This window comes from Gymnoscopelus microlampas (genome assembly GCF_963454915.1).
Source record: "Gymnoscopelus microlampas genome assembly, chromosome: 14".
Lineage (NCBI taxonomy): Eukaryota > Metazoa > Chordata > Actinopteri > Myctophiformes > Myctophidae > Gymnoscopelus > Gymnoscopelus microlampas.
Genome location: NC_139951.1, coordinates 38,911,865 through 38,933,226, shown reverse-complemented (window position 1 = coordinate 38,933,226; position 21,362 = coordinate 38,911,865). Strand labels below are relative to the sequence as shown.

Sequence of the window (21,362 nt, the reverse complement as noted above, 5' to 3'; positions counted from 1 at the left end):
ACGTGGAGGCTCTGCAGGAGTCTTGGTGGTGGAGAGGCTGTGTACCGGCAGGAGGAGGCTTACGCACTCGGCTCCTCTTTTCACCCCCGCTAGGAGGGCTAGCCGGTGGCAGTAGCTGAAAGCAGAGAGTAGCAAGCAGGAGCAACATGCAACACACAACATGCAACATGCACTGACTACAAGTACTTCTACGCACTACTGCACATGACGCATCACACACACCCTATGCACACAACCACATGCTGGTAATCCAGCTTGACAGCGTGTCGCGGGTTCGACTCCCGTTCCCGACGATCTTTGCTGTATGTCTCCCCCCATCTCTCTCCCCATTTCCTGTCAGCCTACTCTCCTGTCCAATAAAGGCATAAAAGCCCCAAAAATATATTTAAAAAAAAAAATGGTACAATAATAAATTATGATTATCACATAATGTAGACATTGATGTTGACCTTCTGAAAATGATGGTTATTTGGCACTCAATAGTCCGGGGCTCCTTGCAGTGCGGCATGGTGCCGTTCAGTCTGTGGCACTGCTTAGGTGTTGTGGAAGTGTAGATCTGCTGTATACAACAATTCAGAAATGAGTGGCAGACAAATTGTATTGCAAGCTATTGAATGTTAAAAGTATTAGTGTTCTTATTTTTTATTTTTTTTAAATTGTGTATTGATTGCCATTTAATTGTGAATAGTGCTATATTTCTTTTATCCATTGTATGGTAGAACTTGGTGCAACTAAAAGCAGTAGATCTATAAATCACAATTTGGTATCTGTAATGTTTTATTTAAAAAAAAAAGCTACATTTAATATGGCCTCTAATTATTTAAAAGATTGGAGGAGAAAACGGACTAGGACGGGTGCCTTTTTAGAAGAGTTTGACAGTGATGAAGACGTGACAGATTCACAGGAGAATGTTGAAGCACAGGATTTGGGCGGGACACAGGAGGAGGGTGGTGCAAGTCCACTGTAAAAAAAAAAGAAAAACGTCAAAAAACGGACAAAGTGCTGGTAATTTGCTGCCAGGACATTGTCAGTTATTCTACAGACACTTCCATCAACCTTATAACGGATATTTCTGTGGCTTTACAAGACTTTGTCTGTACCATATACGGATAATTCCGTCAACCCTATAACGGATATTTCTGTAGATTTATAAGACTTTGTCTGTACCATATACGGACACTTCCGTCATCCCTATAACGGATATTTCTGTAGATTTAAAATACTTTGTCTGTACTATTTACGGACACTTCTGTCAATCCTTTTTTTTTTTTATTATTATTATTTTTATCCCTCGACTCTGTAACCCTTTTTTCACCCGGTGCCAATTTGCTAAGTGATCCTGGGCACTACACTCCCCCCACCAGCCTAGGGAGGCCAGGGCCGAGCTCATGCCTCCTTCAATGCATGAGAGCCAACTGACCTTCTTGTCACCCGACAGGGGGGAGTTTCCCTGGTTGGACGTAGCGCGTGGAAGGAACACGTTATTCCAACCAGTTCCCTTCCCCTCCATCAGGCGCCCCGGCTGACCAGGGGGAGGCAGTATAGTGACCAGGATTACTACATGTTTGTGAGGGTATTAACTACCCTGGGAGACACAGGGAGAACATGCAAACTCCACACAGAGTAGGCCATTTCGCCAACCCCACCTAGGGTATGGGCGCTGATGACGCGGAGGAGAAGACACACCCCAGCGCCCACAGCGTCCCCGGCGGAAATTCAACCCAGGACCTTCTAGCTGTGAGGCGACAGTGCTACCGACTGCGCCACCGTGCCCCCACTTCTGTCAATCCTAATACGGATAATTCCGTACTTTTACAGTCCTTAGTATGTACTATTTACAGACACTTCCGTCAATCCTAAAAATCGTGGGATAAAAAAAATGGGAAAAAATCCTAATATCCTAATCCTAAATTAATAACAATTATCATTATGTGACAGGGTGGAAAACGGGACATTATTATTTTTTGTTATTTATATTGATGCACTGTTTCATCATCTTAACACCCTTTTAACCTTATTATTGATGAAAGCACTGTATTATTTATGAATGGACATGTTTTCCCCCGGTCCCCGGATGAACTGGCCCCCTTGCTTCTGTATTTTCAGACGGTGAAAGAAACAGACGAATATTGAAGAGTCCTGGCTTGGCTTCCCTCAACCTGTTTTCCCCCAGTATTTGCACACACGTTGTCTTAATTATAGCATTCTATTGTATTTGAATAGCACCTGCACTTTACTTTTTAATAAGTACTTGATGCACATTTGCTATTATTTGCACAATTTGCTATTTATTGCACACTCTGCTATTGGCCGAAGAAACCCCCGGTGTTGCACTTGAATTGGGCTAATTCCAAATAGTATTGAAACGCACTTTATCTAGCACCGCACTTTACTCATGTAAAGTATTGTTGCCTATTTGCTATTTATTTGTGCTCATGCTATTATTGTTATTTCCGCCCATGTTTGCATTTTAGTTTTGTAGTGAATGCATTTTAGTTTAATTTAGCGGCGCCATAGGAGGTTAGAGTTTATATTTTAGGATTGTTGGTTATTTTGTATTTGTTTTAAAGGCACAGAGGCCTCTTGTATATGGGACGATTTCTAATAAATGTATGTTTACCCCTTTTTATCCATTGTGTTGATCTCAGTTCCTCCTTGGTTTTATAAGTGTTGTGTTCTCCTAAAGTCTAAGTACTTAACCAGTTACCTCGAACCTGTTAATAGCCTGTTGAAACAAAAAGAGTTAATTAAGGAGTTCTTAGGCTCCTCCATTCAAACCTAAGTGGCGTAGTCTGCAAAGTTTAATCATTTTTTATTCCATTGGTATATGCAACAATTACGCACCCCGCACTTTATTGTGCATCTGATATTTTATTGTTGTAAACCAATTGTGAATAACTTAAAGGGTGTCATTTATTCCACCAGTAAATTGACACAGTTACATGTGACACCAGTCGGCAGTAGCTCACAATTACACTTTCAATCAATCTGAATAAAGCACAATATATAGAAACTTCACAAAATGTATTTATTTTTTCCATAAAAGTGCATTCATTTTTTGTGTAGTGCATTCAAAGATGAAATGAAACCTTTCTCCCACTGCTGTTGCACCCTACTAGGGCTGTCAACTTTCCTCAGAAACTATATTCGAATATTGGTATAAAAAAATTGCAGATATTCGATTTTTTTATTATTTAAAAAAATGTTGTTGTTTTTTTGACAGAAACAGTACAAAAAACAATGTAACGAGTGCTCGGATCCAATAAAAGATATATTTTGTTTGTTTTTATAACTTCATACAGTGTGTTTGTATTGTCCGTGTCAAATAATGACAGGGAGTTTTTTATTATTGTTTTTTAAATTTGAATATTCATTCAGGGTCAGTGAGGTCAGTGAGGAATGAGGAGCCCCCTCCAGGAGGATGTAGCAACTCCGTCCTACACCTCCCACTCAACATTCCCCACTGACAGGCGCTGCCCCAACCTGTAGGAGAACATGCAGTGACAAATAAATAAATAAAAAGTAAACTTTTTTTTTTTAAGTGTGTGTGTGTGTTGGTACGTTCAGTCCAAAAGTCCAGTCCAAAAAGTTCTGTTTTGAGCTTTGAGAAAAGCTCACATGTGCCAGTCAAATTCCTTCAGCTCAGTCACAAGCTTCGACAGTTTTGGAGGAATGTGGTGCTCTTTCTTCTCCTTCATCTCAGCCTTGGACCCTCGGTCAGGATTGATTCCAAAGAAAACTCTAAGGAAACAGAAATATGTTTAGCTACACATGCAACTAAATGAACTAAAGAGTAACATGCAGACAAAGTTGAGATACTACTTGTAGTGTGGCTTTACAGGAGTGGAGCCGTCAAAATAGCATACAATAATTTTGTTTTCTCCACCATGCCTGTGTGTCCATCTAACACATACACAGGTAACGAAGAAGTGTACATTTATATTAGGATCAACCTTAAGTTTACAATGGATAATTAAGCAGACCAGGGAAAGCAACAAACTTCAGGGTGGCCAAAGCCAAAATACTCCAACCCTACCTGAAAAGAAAACAACCTAAACTCCAACAACAAAAGTTACAGTATAGGCTCCCTAACTAAACAAAACAGGGTCAAAAGGGGGAACAAAATAAATGGCGGCACACCCCTACAAGCTTCCCTTCTCTATTATACTCAGGAAAAAGGTTTGGAATATGATTACGTTTCCTATCTAAGAATAGTCTATACTTTAAACACTAAGTAAATAAAGTTACCTTTACGCACTAAGCAGGAAAAAGGTATGGCACACAGCCTATAGACCTACAGTAGCAAACACCAGCTAACTAACAGAAAGGGTTCAGCACATGGAGGTGACGGATGGTGAAAAGGCTGATGAGGAGCTTCTCCCAGGCTTTTATGCTGGCTGGGCTGATTGAGGAAGCTGCAGCTTGCTTTTAATGCTCTTCAGGTTGCCCTGGTTGAGCTTAGACTAGTTTTAAATGCAAGCAAAACTAAATTCATGCTGTTCACTAGGGCTAAAACCACCAACCTTAGTAATATAGTCATAACCTCTTCAAGTGGTGCTACAATAGAAAGGGCCACGGAATACAATTACCTTGGCATCTGGCTAGATGAGAAATTGTGTTTTAAATTTCACATTGAAAATCTTGTCTCCAAATTGAGACAAAAAATTGGGTTTCTCTATAGAAATAAATCTTGCTTTCCTGCATCCAGTAGGAAAACAATTATTGAAGCCACTTTTCTCTCGGTTTTAGACTATGGAGACATTATTTATAGAACTGCTACTCCATCAATTTTAAAGCGCCTGTGTACCATTCTGCCCTAAGATGGGTCACTGGTGACAGCTATGGTACCCATCATTGTACACTCTATGGGAACGCAGGCTTATCCTCTCTATCTGAGAGCCGCGTGATAAGCACTGGTACAGTATGTATTTATTTCTAAAGCCATCTCAGGAATGCTGCCCCCTTATATTTGTTCTATGTTGGATCAGAACCCTATTACATACCAGACCCGCTCGACTGATCTCCTGACACTCAAGGTTCCTTTTGCACAGACAGAGTTAGGCAAGACAGCATTTTCTGTCAGTGCTCCATCTGCCTGGAATGAGCTCCAGAGGCCCTTGAAAATCAAATCACTTCCATCTTTAGGTAATTTCAGGGAAATGATTTCCAACAATTTTGTTCAGGATTGTAACTGCTTTATTTAATTTAATTTTGGTAGATCTGTTCTAGTTCTTTGAGTATTTTAGTTTTTTTGAGTGCTTTCTGTATTCTGATTCATGCATCTTATGTTGCTGTATGTGAATGTCTATTCCTGTTGATTACTGTGTTCTGTATCTCGGGTACATTGAAAATGAGGGCCTGCCCCTCAACTGTACTCCGAGCTGAAATAAAGGTTATGATGATGATGAGGAATGAGGCCCAGGTGTGTCTCCAGACACCACGCCACTCCTCCAATCTCCACTCCACCCAATAGGGCACTGAAAACACTCAGAGGGTTAAAAACACAATATGAGGCCACATAGGGCCGTAACAGTACTCAATTTATAACTATACATATATATATATTACACTGTACTGAAAAATGACACCATTATCTCATTCTCTCAGCCACTGTTCGCTGTGGACACGCCACCTGCTGACTCCTGAAGATCTGATCAGTAAACCCAAACGGAATCTGCAGGTTTTTTTCTGTTTTTCAGTGGTGATTCAGGAGGAAAATTTGTGGGATTCTGCGGGGTGACTTTTTAAGGTTTTAGACAGTTATCCAGTACTACACTCACAAAACTATAACTAGGCTCTACTCAATTTTATTGGTGAAACATTTTTACACTCAAAAATATTGAGTAAATTCTACTGGTATGAAATCATGTAAATGCTACTTAATTAATTGAGTAAAAGTAAGCAAAATAGTTAGGTAGATATTAACAACTACAATTGAGTACAATGACCTATAGAAATTGAGTAGATATAATTAAATTCTTAAGTCAATACCACTAAAAAATACAAGTAAATATAATCGAATATTAGAGTATGATTTAATAGATATTATTGAGTACAATGACCTATAGAAATTGACTAGATATAATTAAATTCTTAAGTCAATACCACTAAAAACTACAAGTAAATATAATCGAATATTAGAGTATGATTTAACAAAACAAATATCTTACATTTACTCTATTAATTTACTCGATTTAATTCATATAGTACTATTTACCCTATTCATTTACTCTCGTCTATAATTTCTATAAATTATTAAAACATTTAAATTATTTACTTACATTTTAAACATGTCTACCTTTGTATGTCAAATGAGAACAACGATTGTACAGACAATATATGTTTTTATTGTCCAAATGGAACAGTGCAACACATTAAACAATAACAGTGTGCAAAATGACATTTAAAAATGTCTGCAAAAACAAAGCTTCAAGCCAATGTTCAGTAACAGGGGTCTCCCTGTCTGGAGTGAAAAGAAATGAGTTTGTTAAATAGCTGGAGAGACAGGGAGACCCCCGTTACTGAACAGTGGTTTTCAACCCCTTTCATATCAAGGTCCACTTCAACAATAATTAACTCTTAGTGTTAAGTGTTAAAGATCTGTCGATCCATTTGGTTACCAGCTCTCCATCATTTTGCTTGGGACCACCCGGTACCACTGGTTGAAAACCACTGCACTATGACACCTTCGATTGAACTCTGCATATGGGTAAGCAGCAGTCTAACAAACATTTACAAAGAACAATTATGAGCTCTTAAAATGAAAATCATTACCATACACACATTTTATAGTGCTAATCAATAAAGGCTGTTGACAATAACACATTTTAAATTCTAAACTTTTATGTAAACATAAACACTTTTTAACTGCACTCTTATGTAAAGTGTTAAAGATCCATAAGGATCCATTTGGTTACCAGCTCTTCATAATTTTGCTTGGGACCACCCCCTGAAGGACCGGTGGTCCCCGGTCCACTGTTTGAGAACCACTGCAGTATGACGTATACACTCAACACCTTGAATTGAACATTTATAAAGAATAATAATGAGCTCTTTAAACATTACCACACATACACACATTTAATAGAACCAATCAATAGAGGCTGTTTGAAATACTTTTCCAAAAGTGTTCTTAACTTGTGTGTAAACATTAACACTTTTAAAATCTGAACTTTTATGTTAACATTAACCCCTTTTAACTGCACTGCAATATTTAATGTAAACATTAGAATAATAGCTCCCTTCCCTTATTAAGACAATAAATGTACTTTTTGGCAGGTATAAATCAAATATCAAAATACAATGACCTAACCAATCACAAGAGTTGAGAGAGAGCTATTCCCATGACAGAAAATGTATGTTGACTTGCCACTGTTTCAACATCAAAATAAATCAACCTCCAGTGGGTATACCCACATTCAGACAGCATGTTCAGAGCATGTTTCTGATCAACAATCAGAAACTACTTACACAGACATTCTTTCAGTCTCTGAACCTTTGCTGTAAGCCGTCCAGAGTCCAGCTGAAGGAACAGCTTCTGAAACACCTCAAAACTATACTTGAGTTTCTTGGGGTACCTCAGGTCAAAAGCATAAGTCAGTCCCAGAAGATAGCAGCAGGCTCTGCTCACATCCCCGAGATCTTTGAGGACGGTGATGCCCTCAATCACGATACCGACATCTCTTGCGTCGCCTTCACCTTGGTTCCGCAGCTGGTAGATTGCCATCACCTTCTGTGCCAACTCCGCTTCCACACTGGCCGATGCATCCTGAGAATATTGTAAAGACAATTGATTAGAGCTCATTTTCAGGCTGCATGTTACCAGACAAGGACACAGATACACACTAAGCAAACCAAATTGCTTTTACACATGCATTGCAGCCTTGAGTGCATCTTGCTATTACCAAGTTGGGCTGTATGTGAGAACACAATGTCTTAATCACAACCTGAGTCTCTGGACACTTTCCCATGAAACCATCCATAATCACATTAGTTTTAAAAAAAAAGCTTAATTTTACTCACTTCAATGTTCACGATCAATTCATTTGCATGTTCTCCCAGATGGTCCATTAGGCATCGGATGACGACCTCTCTGGTTTGCTGAATGGGGATTCCAGTCTGCAGATATAGCAACAATAAATTAAATATTACTTTTCATATTCAAGCAGGGTGTTTCTTTATTGCATAAACTTCAAAGGCTGGGAGACTGTCCTTAATCTTTATTAAGACTTCTAGCAGGGAATGAACAGGAGAGTATTGCACGGGATTAAGATGAGTTTAGGATACATTCATATATTATAAAGTAATTGGTGATTGTAATTGCATTGCATTGCATTTCACAAGAGAGAAGTGTGAATGAGACAGATGGGATCATAATTAAAACAAGTATTAACTGAATAGGTAGGCCTAAATGTTTAATACCTGAAGTAGAACACTCATTTGAGCACGATGTCTCTCTCCTACAGCACCCTTCTTTGACTGGAACAGTGACAGCAGTTTGGCGGTATGGTGGTCCAACATGGCCATGAATTTTTGTTCGAGATTCAATGAGGTGATCATCCTGAATTCGGCACCGACCTGAAAGACAGAAATGAGGGATTGAGAGATAAAGAACACATTGTGAGCTTGTAGATTAGTCATTTTCCACATGTTCATGTAGAATAGATGCTAGGGTGCAACGGGTTAAATACAATGTAAGTGGCTGTTACATGCAGGACATGTCATTTTTGTTGACCAAACCAGCAATACAATTTACTCACTTGTGAAACATTAAAGAAGGCAGGCCATCTCTCCTTGAAGTCTTTGACAGACATCTGCTGGCTGATAACATCTTGTCTCCTATGTGCAAAGGTTCTGCACATCAAGTCCTTGATGACTGTGCTGTTTTTCTTCTTTGATTCCTCGATTAGTTGGTGTCGGTAGAGCTCTTGCTGTTCCTTATTGTCTCCTGTGGGATAGTCTGGGAGATACATCACTTCTCCTTTCCGTGCTTTCTTTACATTCTTTGCAGGTTTACGGTCACTAGGCCTCTTGTTCTTTAGAGTGTTGCAGCTAACCTCTGAAAATCCAAGACCGCTGAGCTTTTTCCTAAAATTGTCCATCTTGTCTCTAAGAGTCACTTTCCATAAAAGCCAGCCATTACGAGATGTGTCTGTCAGACATGGGTGCTTCTTGACTAAAGCCTCTGCAACTGCTTCTAGTTCCAGGCCTGAGGGGTAGGGTTTGTAGCTGTACATGTAGTCTGCCAATTTTGCCCTAATGTCCCCGTTGATCCTAGAACTTTCGAGCAGAGTACCATTCGAGGCATATTCTTCATTGGCATTCTTCAGTACTGCCTCTGTTGGCACAGAGAAAGGTGGAATGACGATTACACTTGGCCACAAGTCCCTAGCAGGGCTTAGTATAATAGTGTCTCCCGAGCCTGATGATCCCTCGGTCTGGTCATCTGACCCCGTATCAGTACGAGGGGATAGTATAATAGTGTCGTCCGATCCTGATGCACCATCTCTCTGGATATCTGACCATGTATCACTAGCAGACACATAGCTTGTACTCGCCTGGTTATCTGGAGAGAATTCAAGTACTATTGATGGAGCGATTAAAACTCTGATTGTCCCCCTGTTTCCTATCTGGTCGGTGGAATGAAGTGCAAAGAAATCACCAAAGCCTACATCCAAGTACTCTAGAGAGAAACACTCAGTGAGTCCAAACGTGTCCTTGACAGTCTTTTGCAACTCTTCTATAGTGCTGGGTATTCCTGATGGCAGTGTAAGCTTCTCACTCCGTTGTTCTATTATAACCTTCAAGGCAACCAAATCCATCTAGGCAAAACAGAAAAAATACAAGAAAAAAAATACAAGAAAAAAAATAATTATTGCAGGTGTTTGACAGTCATTCTCCTCCCACCCCTAAAATGGACAAATGTGGCGCTTCAACGTAACCATGCGTTTGCCTCCCACACAATAGGCTGCCAAGGGATATGTGTCACCTAGTTCACCATGTTGTATCAGGGTCATTCTCCCAGAGTATTCCAAACTAAATGACCTAAAATGTTCATCATACTTGCCGTTAAGTAATTTCACAATGAAACTGAGATTTCTGTCTACAATAATCTGTGAAATCTCAACAAAGTCAGGGAGCCCACCAGTTGTTCCATAAGGCAAAACCATACCGGCAGCATATTTAGTTCCATGGTGTATCACAACATTGGTCAAGTTCACAGTGGTTTGTGTTGGATAAACTTTCTTGAAAGCCTGCTGTATCCCCAAATCAAGTATTTCTAATGGAAGAGCTGATATTTTAGTGACACATGTTGCAGGCTTTGCATTTGCTTGTGAATGATAAGCCATCATCCTTTGGTGCTTTGAGGCAAGTGACAGCGATATATTTATGAAGTTGTTTGTGTATCTAACAACTCTCTTAAAAAAAGAGTGTTTTGCCTCAAAGCGAAAAGTCCAGACACCAACTAAAGGACCAAATGCTCTTATCAGTTCCGGATAATGCTCCACAAAATGGTGCTTTGGAATTAATTTTTGCTCTGGGAAAACATCCAACAGTCTGCGGCGATGTTCTGATATCAATGTGTCTAGATGGCAAATTCTTTCCTCAGTAAGAATGGGGGATACTACAAGCTCAGTAATATCTTTTAAGATCATCAGAACTTGCCAAGCTGGATCATCCTGTGGTACTTTTGAACCAATAATGAAAGGTAAAATCCTTAATAATGTCCAATTTTCATGTGCATTCCCACCAATATTTTTGTTTTTTGCAAATTTTGTAGGGATTGGTTGGGGTCTATCAGTCTTATCAGTCCACTCGTAAGGAAACTCTGTTATGGACTGGTTAAGTTCTGTCAAGGTGAAATACTTGTTGCGGATGAACACATTAAGACATAGCGCCAATTCCTTTGGAATTATACCTTCAAAAAAATCGTGCAAAACATCTGGTGGGTACCCTGTTACAAAATGAAAATGGCTCAATTTTTCAGTTATAGGACAACCTTTCTTCACACCAAAACAGTGTCCTTGAGCAGGATTTTCTTTTACAGACCCAACATGTAAATCATAGTTCTCTTTTGTTCTTGGTGGAAAAGCTCCAGAACGCACTTCTTTTTTCTGATATTCAGAATGTTCCCCAATACAAAATCTACAGATATAGTGTCCATTAAAGCTTTCTACAAGTCCACTTAAAGAATGAGCGCCAAGATTGTCGGCTGAAACACAAAACACAGTACCTCTAATATTTCTACCAAGCTGAGGCAAAAAAATACCTTCCTTCTCCAATGTTGAGAGGTCTTTTAAGAGAGGCTCCAGCACAGTTTCGTAGCCAAATTTCTTTACGTCGTTTGCTTTACAAAGAATGGCCAAATTAATTGAAGTTAGCTGTGATCTCAGCTCAGATGGTAAATCAGCAGGTTGCCAGTACACGGCTGTGATTTTGTGTTTTTTCCGGGAAGTTCCAAGAGGGTTGCAAGTCTCAAAATCATCTACATAAAGAATAAGGGGAATACTTAACTCTTCATTAGCATGAAATTCATTTTGCTTGAAATATTTACCATCACGGAAGGATGACAACTGTGAAATGTTTGAATGTCTAGTCAATACATTGTTAAGAATGTCTTCATTTTTCAACACTTGTTGTAAGGATGGGAGAAGGGGCACATACTGAAAGCTGCGGTTCTCATCTCGATCCAAAACATACTCTACTGGCTCAATTAAACTGAAGTTTTCCTTAAAATATTTCTCCCTCTTATGCTTTGAGGAGAAGGGACCCTTTGACCCAAGGGCTACATTAAGAGGATTAGAGTGAAACAATTTGTCAACCAATTCACTGACAGTAGCTTCATCAACAGCACAGCTATTCTTAGTAAAAATATCCCCAATTAGCTTCGGAATACACTGAGTTGATGATGTGCAGATAAACTGAAGCTGTTCCACCAAATCATCAATGCATTGCCTAGAGACATTGTAGATGCTGTCCAATTTTAACAAGAGAGAACCAATATTTGTCTCAATGTCAGTTGTAGTCGAAGTAGTCTTTTCACAATCCAACTCTAAGGCATCTATGTCCTCATCATCATGAGATTCCAACAGTGGAAGGTCATTGTCATTTTCAATACAGACTGGAGGTATTGCAATCACTTCAGGCTTAAAATCTTTCAATGAATAGAATTTGTGTTTTCTACTTTTGTGTGTTGCATAAGCCTGATACGTGTTAGCTGTGGAATCACATCCATCAAAAACACATTCTATGGTTTCAAAGTTTTTCAAGTGGGAATTAATATGTTGAAAATAGTCTTTTGCATTAGAAGAGAATGAGTCACAAGTTTTACATCTGAGAGATTGCACTACTTCACACTCTTCAGTTTCGACAGTATTGTGGGTTCTATGCAAGTGTGTGCGCAGGCCAGACCATGTCTTAAAGGTGCAAGGACAGTTTAAATGAATACAGGGAACTGAATATCCATGTCCAAATGTACCGTGATTCACTCGATAATGCTTGAGAAGTGTCCCTTTTGATGAAGCCACGAATGTGCACAGCTTACATCGCCATTCCATAACCTGTAAAAAAAAGAAAAAGAAAAAAGAAAGAAATTAAAACTGATTGTAATGCTACTCTATAGATGTTCTCACCATACTCTACCATATTTACTTTACATTTCTGTTACTTCTACTCCATTAAATAAAGCATTTAACAGCTTTAGTTACATGTTACTGTGCAGATATTATTATGAAATATGGGGTTGAGCACAAAAAAGAAAAACATACATAATAAGGCTAGTTTGGTTACAGATGATGGAGCTGGACTTACTAGGCAGACAGAGATAGTTTCAACCCATAGCGTGCTTCTTTCTTGCACAGCAGTTGACTTGTGTCTATAGTAAAACACACACACACACACACACACACACACACACACACACACACACACACACACACACACACACACACACACACACACACACACCATTAAACATTAGCCCATGCATGCACCTTTTTTTTTACTTCTACTCCACTAAATACAGCATTTCACAGCTTTAGTTACATGTTACTGTGCAGACTGTATTATCAAATAGGGCTTTGAGCTTAAAAAAGGAAAAATAAACATACATAATAAGGCCAGGTTAGTTAGATGCTGGAGCTGGACTTGCTTCTTTCTTCCTCAGCAGTTGCTGTAGTCGTGTCTTTAAAAATATAGAAATACACACACACACACACACCATTAAACATTAGCCCACGCAAGCACCTTTACAACCACATTGCCACCCCAACACAGGCTTATTTTCTACCGTTTATATCGGTGATTTCCCGTTGTGGGCGCGTACGAACCATCCAGTTTAACTTTGATAAACAAATGAAAGTTATGGAGGCGCGCGCGCGCGGGGGGGATTTTACCGCTTACCACGCTTTGCATCATGGCCGTTGTAGTTTACTTTCAGTGAGCCAACAATGAGACGCAAGTCAAACGAACTACACACCACCAAACTAGCCCCGTTGTCGTCACTTCCTATATCCACGCAAGTTAACATGGGAAATGTATGTTGATAGTTCTGGGTCCACCTCAGCCTGGCTTTGAGCAATTCCTCACAATTTGCCGTTTACGTCTACACAAATGTTCAGATTTCAAAATAAATGTGCTTACTGGGCTCACGGATGTTACAATATTGTATGCTCGAGCAAAATTACCCGTATTTTCCGTATTATTTAATAAAAAAGTATTTTAATCCAATCGGTTGGACATTTTCTCAGACCTTTGACCATTGCTTTCAACGATGCGACCCTATCGGTTGGGAGACGTACTGCACTCTGATACATAAAACGTTTTATAGAAAATGGCCGTCGATTGGATTAAAATGTTTTTTATTGAGTATTACAGAAAGATACTGGTAATTCTGCTATAGCGTGCATTATTGTGACATCCGTGAGCCTTGGTTAAGCACTTTTGAAATATTAACGTTTATGTAGAAATAAGCGGGAAATTGGGAGGAACTGCTCAGAAGTTTAAACAGATCGTGGGGAACCGTCATGGCTACGTCTGAAGGAACGCTTTATACACCATTAAACTAAAGGCGAAATAGCAAAGTCCGCATCAACACACTGTAACACGACGCACAGGTCCATTTGGTTAAACTCTCAAGACCGCCACCCGGCCCAGAATAACTGTTAGCAGCAGACCACTGAAGTTAGTTTCACTGTGAGTTTAACTAGCAGGAAAAACTGTAAAGTAAGAAGGTATTCCTGAAATTATACCATATAAAAACGTGATATATGCTACAAGACACGGTCAATATTCAATTAACATGTACTTACCACCAGTACTGCTGCTCTCTTCTCTTGTTATTTGTTAAAACAATGGCGAAAGTCTGGACGACGGACTGACAGCAGGTACAAGAAGATTTCCCATAAAGGATAGCAGTTTGGGCGCATTTAGAATTGCGTCTGACGTCATCACGTTCAGTGTGACATCTACTCAATTTATTAGGTTATTCTTACTACAGATGAAGAATATTGAGTTGGAATGAGTAATAATTATATTTATTTAAACTGATTTGTATAATTACTCCATTCTCAAATATCATGAGGAAAACTACCAAAACAGATTGGGTATATTTCATAAATATAATCAGTTTGTCAAATACCATTTTATTCTCATGACATTAACTAAAATAATAATGTACATCTTACTCAAAATCAACAGTTAGATTTTTACTCTTTTAGTTTGGTTTGTCCAACTCAAACAATCACGTACATGATATTCACTGATTTTATTGAGCTTATATAATTGTTTCTAATAGTGATATTTACATGGCCACTGATTTATTTACAACAGTGTATAATCAATGTGTTTGGAGCAAGAATAACAAGCCTAAACATGCTAAATACATCTTAAAGTACCACAAAGTAAGATCCATTAGTCAAACCTTTGATTTTGTCATTTTTTATTCAATACTAATTCACTCCTTCATGAACATTCTTTAGTACATATTCAATTCAAATAACAAATGTGCAATAAAATGTAAATTTGCCACTGAAATGCATTGGGAACAGGTAGATTAAACATTAATCTAAGAAAACAATAATTTACCAATGGGTCCAACATGAACATACATAAATTCATTCTCTAAATAATGTAATAAATACATAAATAAGTATAGTGCAAATGCGAGAACTGATATTTTTTTAGAACAATTTAAATAAAAATAATTTATAATTAAACCACAGATGTTTGTTTTTGCTGTATGTATGCAAGTCTGTACATTGGAAAGGAACAGTTTACTTTAACTACTTACACTCTCTATTCTAAGACAAATAGACCTGAGTTGCAACTGTACTTTCCTTTACACAAATTCTCTCTCATAAAAATAGCCGATCTACAAGCCCACATAGCGCCGCATTGTGGCACGTTGTGAGCTTGTAGATCTGCTATTTTTGGCTAATGTTCTCCCCAGAATATGGATGCTGGATTTTTTTTTTTTTTTATTAAAAGGAGGGGGAAAAAAACATTTTACATAATCGTTAAACATACATTAATTAATTTGTTCAATAAATACATTTGGAACAAATACATACAACAGATATAGTGCTTGTTCAAGAGAGGATACAAAGCACTTCCGGAACATTTAAATAATCATTGAAACACAGATGATTGTTTTTTTCTGCAAGTCTATGCATTTGAAAAGAACAACAATCACTAAAGCGTCAGTCAGTCAGTCAGTCAGTCAGCCAGCCAGCCTGAGGCTTTCAGACAGGCATTCTGAGTCAGCCAGCCTGAGGCTTTCAGACAGGCATTCTAAGTCAGTCAGTCTGTGGCTTTCAGCCAGGCATTCTAAGTCAGTCAGTCTGTGGCTTTCAGCCAGGCATTCTAAGTCAGTCAGTCTGTGGCTTTTAGTCAGGCAGTCAGACAGCCAGCCAGCATGTGGCTTTCAGCCAGGCATTCTGAGTCAGTCAGTCAGTCAGTCAGTCAGTCAGTCAGTCAGTCTGTGGCTTTCAGTCAGGCAGTCAGACAGCCAGCCAGCCTGTGGCTTTCAGCCAGGCATTCTGAGTCAGACAGCCAGCCAGCCAGCCTGTGGCTTTCAGCCAGGCATTCTGAGTCAGTCAGTCAGTCTGTGGCTTTCAGTCAGTCAGTCTGTGGCTTTCAGCCAGGCATTCTGAGTCAGTCATTCTGTCTGAGTACATTCCTACTCTGGAATGAACCTGGAATGGGCCGGAACAGTCCTGAGAAAAGCGGAGAAAAATGAGGACGCCACACACCTCATCATCTCAGTAGGAATTAACAACAAGAACCAAAAATAAAAAAAAACAAGCTACACAGCCCTGAAGAGACTCCGCACTGCAGCCGAAGCAAAATTCCCCAATGCAGAGAGACGCATAGCACTAATCAACTACTCAGAAGGCCTAAGTACTGACCAAAAGGATATTCTGACATACATAAATGAGGAGATAAAGAAAGAGCCCCACCTCCCAAAATTGCCTGCAAACAGCTTCAAAACAGACGACAAAAACGTCCACTGGCTCAGGGACACAGCCGAATCCATGTTACAGCATTGGATAAACTCTTTAAACTAATAAGGCCCAACAGCTCAAACCGGCAGGGCCTTATAGAGTCGGATATAATCAATCTGTCTCATTATTTCCAACCAAACGAACACCAGAAAACACTTCTGGAAAAAGGTTTGTCATTCGTCCCCACCTTGGACCTCTACAGGCAACAATCACAAAACTTGAGAACAGATGTGTCGAAATACCATCGCAGACTCAAATTAGCCACACATTTTGGAGCTGGAAACGACACGGAAATTCCGCGCTTCCATCTTCCATCCTACTGGGAACCAGACAATGACAAACTACCGGACAGCCTAAAGCAATTGATCCAGATGGACAGAGCCACAGTACAAAATGTACCAGGACACCTGAAAGAAAAGAATAACATCACAACAGATCAGGTGAGAGCTCTAAGATCATTAGCTAACAACCAGGACATTGTGATTAAGCCTGCGGACAAAGGGAGTCGTATAGTCATTCTGGACAGACAACAATATGTTTTTGAGGGTTTAAGACAGTTGAATAACTCAAATCACTATGTGGAATTGGAAGCACCCATTTTTGAACAAACAGCAATAGAAGTGAGGGGAATCATTACAAAGTTAAGGGAGAAAAAGTTTATAGACCATAAACAAGAAAAATACCTACGGGGCGAAAATTCCCCTAGGGCTAGAGTCCTTTATCTTCTACCCAAAATCCACAAGGACCCAAACAGCTGGACTATTCCTTATGAAATTCCACCTGCACGCCCAATTGTCTCGGATTGTAACTCAGAAACATATGCCACAGCAGAATATATTGAGTTCTACTTAAACCCACTATCTGTAAAACACCCAAGCTATATTAAGGATACATATGACTTTATTGACAAAATAAAAAACATCACGGTTCCTCAGGGTGCCTTCTTGTTTTCAATGGATGTTGATAGCCTGTATACCAATATAAATACATTAGCGGGAATGAAAGCAATCAGAGATATCTTTAAAAAGTATCCTGACAGACAAAGACCAGACGCAGAATTATTGGAACTACTAGAATTAAATTTGACCAAAAACGACTTTTCATTTGATGGGAAAACCTTCCTTCAGATCAGTGGAACAGCCATGGGAAAGAAATTCCGCCATCCTACGCAAATATATATTTGGCTTTATGGGAAGAAACAGCCCTTAAAAAATGCAGATTCAAACCCACACATTATTTTAGGTTTCTAGATGATATTTTTGGAGTATTTGAGCACTCCACAGAGGAATTTGAGCAGTTCATACAAGTCTTAAACACACATCATGCCTCAATAACAGTGAAATATGTCACAAACAAAGAACACATTGATTTTTTGGATGTTACAGTCTTCAAGGGGAAAGATTTTAACACCACCGGCAAACTGGATTCAAAGGTGTTTTTTAAGGAGACTGATACACATGCACTGCTCCACAAGACATCCTTCCATCCAACCCATTGTTTCGCAGGAATAGTCAAGTCACAACTCCTACGTTTCAAGAGAATCTGCACACAAACAGCAGATTTTGAAAATGCCTGCAAAACTCTATTCACAGCATTAAGGAAACGTGGATATACAAGAACATTCCTCAGGAAATCATACAACACATTCCAGGAAGTGAAAGTAAGGAATGAGAAACCCACACTAGCCTTAGTAACCACATTTTCCAGCCAAAGTTTATTGGCAAACAGAGCCATCAAAAGCAATTTTGAAAACAGGGGGGGAAACCTCCTACAGAACTTTAAGATAATTTCGGCCTATAGGAAAAACAAAAATCTGAAAGACTACTTGATCCACAGCAAATTGAAGCCATGGAACCAAGTAGCACGGGCAAGGCCTAACTACTTTAGCCCGAAACAAACGGTTAAAAACAGGACAAACAAAAACATTATTAGCCTAAGACAGAACATCACATACAACACCAGAAATTGTGTTTATCTGATTACTTGCCAAGTGTGTGGATTAGTATGTAGGAGAGACAGGCAACTCCATAGCAATTAGAATAAGCCAACACAGGTACACCATTAATAATGAAAAAGATACCCATTTATTAATTGTTCAACACTTTATGACACATGGGATTGATGCCATAAAAGTATGCGGCTTGGAATTCACAGAGAAGATTCCATGAAAAAGAATGGATTACAAGACTTAGCACAAAATATCCAGGAGGCCTAAACTTCTAAACTGCCCAAAAAAACTGAAACTATCCACATATTCTTACTAAACTAAACAATAGAGTTGATCACCTACCTCAACCACAGAGTTGAGGGGGAGATCTCATTGTTGAGCTAATGAGAATATCAATGAAGGCACATTGATACCAAGAGCCATCAACATTTGGACCATCAACAGGGAGCTAATTGTCTTCCAAATTGGAGGTGTGAACATCAGAACTGTGAATATGCTAACTTGTTTCCAAAACTGTATCCCTTCAGTATCTACCCCATAGTCCTAAAATATAGTGTAAACACATCCTTAAATGGAATTAGGAAATAGTTTCAATCCGAGGGTATGCGGTTACCCTGACTCAGAGATTAGACGCCTCTGCCCTGCACAGTCTAATAGAAAGCACAAAGCTTTTAAAAAAAATAAATCTGCCTCATCCAGGCAGTTGGCCAGGAGCCACTTTGAGTGGTAGTTGGGATAAACGCAGTCAGTGGAGCAAACGCAGTCCGCACCAAAAATATTTACGATTCTGTCCCTATCGGTACATAACTCGGACGGCGCTGAGTCGACTAACAGCCCTAGGTCTGCTGAGTCGGCGCGCCTCCGTCATGGCCTATAACTTATAATTATAAATTATAGTGAAAACACATCCTTAAATGGAATTAAGAAATGTTTTTTGGTACCCCACTAGAGATACACAGATCCCCCATAACTATTCATAGTGAACAGATCAACCAGGTATGTTCGTATATATACCTAGGAGTAGTAATTGACCACCTTCTGTCATGGAAAGAACAGATTGAATCAGTGGGTAAGAAGACAAAGCAAAGAGTCTATTTCCTTCGCCGTTTGAGATCTTTTGGTGCTAGTAGACAGATTCTTCTTTTGTTTTTCACTTCTGTTATAATGAGTGTTCTTCAGTACTGTAGTACCACCTGGTATGGATGTCTGTCTGTAGCCTTAAAGTCTGGGAACTGCTGCAGCAACTGAACATTTGTTCAAAGATTGTTGGACAGCCACTTCAGAGGCTCTATACAACTACGTATAATGATAGTATGATAAGGTTGGCAAGGAATATCACTTCAAACACTAGCCACGCTTTGTATGGAGAATATAGGTTGCTGCCTTCAGGAAGGAGATACGGTGTTCCTACATACAATAAGGTCAAACTGAAGAGGTCCTTTGTCCATCAGACGACACTGAGGCTTAATCAGGATTTATAGGCCAAGGGTAGGCTGAGAGGTGGACATTGCTCTTGTCTTTGTATGTCTTTATGTATGTATTTTGTATTGTGTTTTGTTTTCTTGTGTCATGTCAAATGTGTGAACTGTTTATTGTTGCATACATGGCTGCTGGGTCGCAAGACAAATTTCAGTGTGAACTGACAATAAAGTATTATCGTATCGTATCGTATCGTATTTTACCTTTAGTCTAGGTAAACTTAATTAATTGCAAAACATGACACCCCTTATTCAAAACAGATGGCGAATGCATTCTTCTCTTTATAGGGCCTACACAGGTAATAAAATTGCCTGTGAGACCTTTATGAATTGAACCTCACAGTCAGCAGTCAGTCAGTCTGTGGCTTTCAGTCAGGCAGTCAGACAGCCAGCCAGCCTGTGGCTTTCAGCCAGGCATTCTGAGTCAGACAGCCAGCCAGCCAGCCTGTGGCTTTCAGCCAGGCATTCTGAGTCAGTCAGTCAGTCAGTCTGTGGCTTTCAGCCAGGCATTCTGAGTCAGTCAGTCAGTCTGTGGCTTTCAGTCAGTCAGTCTGTGGCTTTCAGTCAGGCAGTCAGTCAGCCAGACAGATAGCCAGTCTCTGGCTTTCAGTCAGTCAGTTAGTGGGGGTTATTCTGCCGTCAGTTGAATTTGGCAATAAGCATCATTGTAATGTTGTGTTCAGTCAGGCTCCGTCTGTACTGTGTAAGCAGCATAGTGTAATGTGAGAAAAGACTCAACATCCACTGAGGTAGCGGGGTGATGGAGGTACAATGCTGCTAGTGGGGCAAGAGTGGGCATTCTGTCCTCCCTGGCAGCCCACCACTCCACAGGACTGACATACTCAGCATCACTCTAGTCCATGTGGATGTAACGATGTCATTCCTCAGCTGACACAAGGGTAAGGGCAGGGGCCACCTGGACATAGTCCTGAATGTTCTTTCTTAGACCAGCCAATTGCTTGGTAAAACACTGGGAGGGCTTTGAAGAGATCCATGCTGGGGTGTCTCTCCATCACAGCCTGCAGCTTTGCAGAGCAGTTGGCCATGGTCTTCTGGAAGAGCTGAGAGTAGGCATCATGCTCATTCTCATCCAGCTCCCTCAGCAGCTCTTTGGTCCCAGGATGCCAGTCTTCAGCCCCTGCACTGCAGCTGTATTCAAACATGTAGAGGTTGTCAAGTTGACCATGGATAGTGGTAGCAGAAGGGTTGGATGTCTCCTGTTGAGGAGATGTGCCAGACATGTGATGTGTCTGGAGTTGGGGAACAGGCCATGAAGAATGGTGTTGAAGGCTTTCTTCATGTAGCTTGCTGAGTCTGTGACAAAAGCCCACACGTCACTGAGGTTGATGTTGTAGCTGTTGAGGCAAGAGATGACTGCCTGTGACACAGTGTTGAAGTTGACTCTCTCAAGGAACACAATATCTGATGCCAGAG

General features: G+C 39.8%; 1 protein-coding gene across 1 annotated transcript in view; it reads right to left on the bottom strand.

Moving 5' to 3' along the window:
- LOC311060198 (uncharacterized protein) overlaps positions 1-14,334 on the bottom strand; it is a gene marked incomplete at its 3' end in the record, with an annotated part of 14,382 nt that extends 48 nt beyond the window's left edge. The window contains exons 1-10 of the mRNA XM_084078330.1: positions 14,310-14,334; positions 13,110-13,183; positions 12,811-12,874; positions 12,479-12,560; positions 8,760-9,821; positions 8,422-8,577; positions 8,023-8,118; positions 7,471-7,768; positions 3,619-3,739; positions 1-115 (exon numbers count right to left, since the gene is read on the bottom strand). The exon at positions 1-115 is cut by the window's left edge and continues 48 nt beyond it. Of these exons, the coding sequence (XP_083934456.1) occupies positions 1-115; positions 3,619-3,739; positions 7,471-7,768; positions 8,023-8,118; positions 8,422-8,577; positions 8,760-9,821 (1,848 nt within the window). The 5' untranslated portion in view covers positions 12,479-12,560; positions 12,811-12,874; positions 13,110-13,183; positions 14,310-14,334. The remainder of the gene's footprint in view (positions 116-3,618; positions 3,740-7,470; positions 7,769-8,022; positions 8,119-8,421; positions 8,578-8,759; positions 9,822-12,478; positions 12,561-12,810; positions 12,875-13,109; positions 13,184-14,309) is intronic.
- Between the last annotated feature and the right edge of the window lie 7,028 nt (positions 14,335-21,362).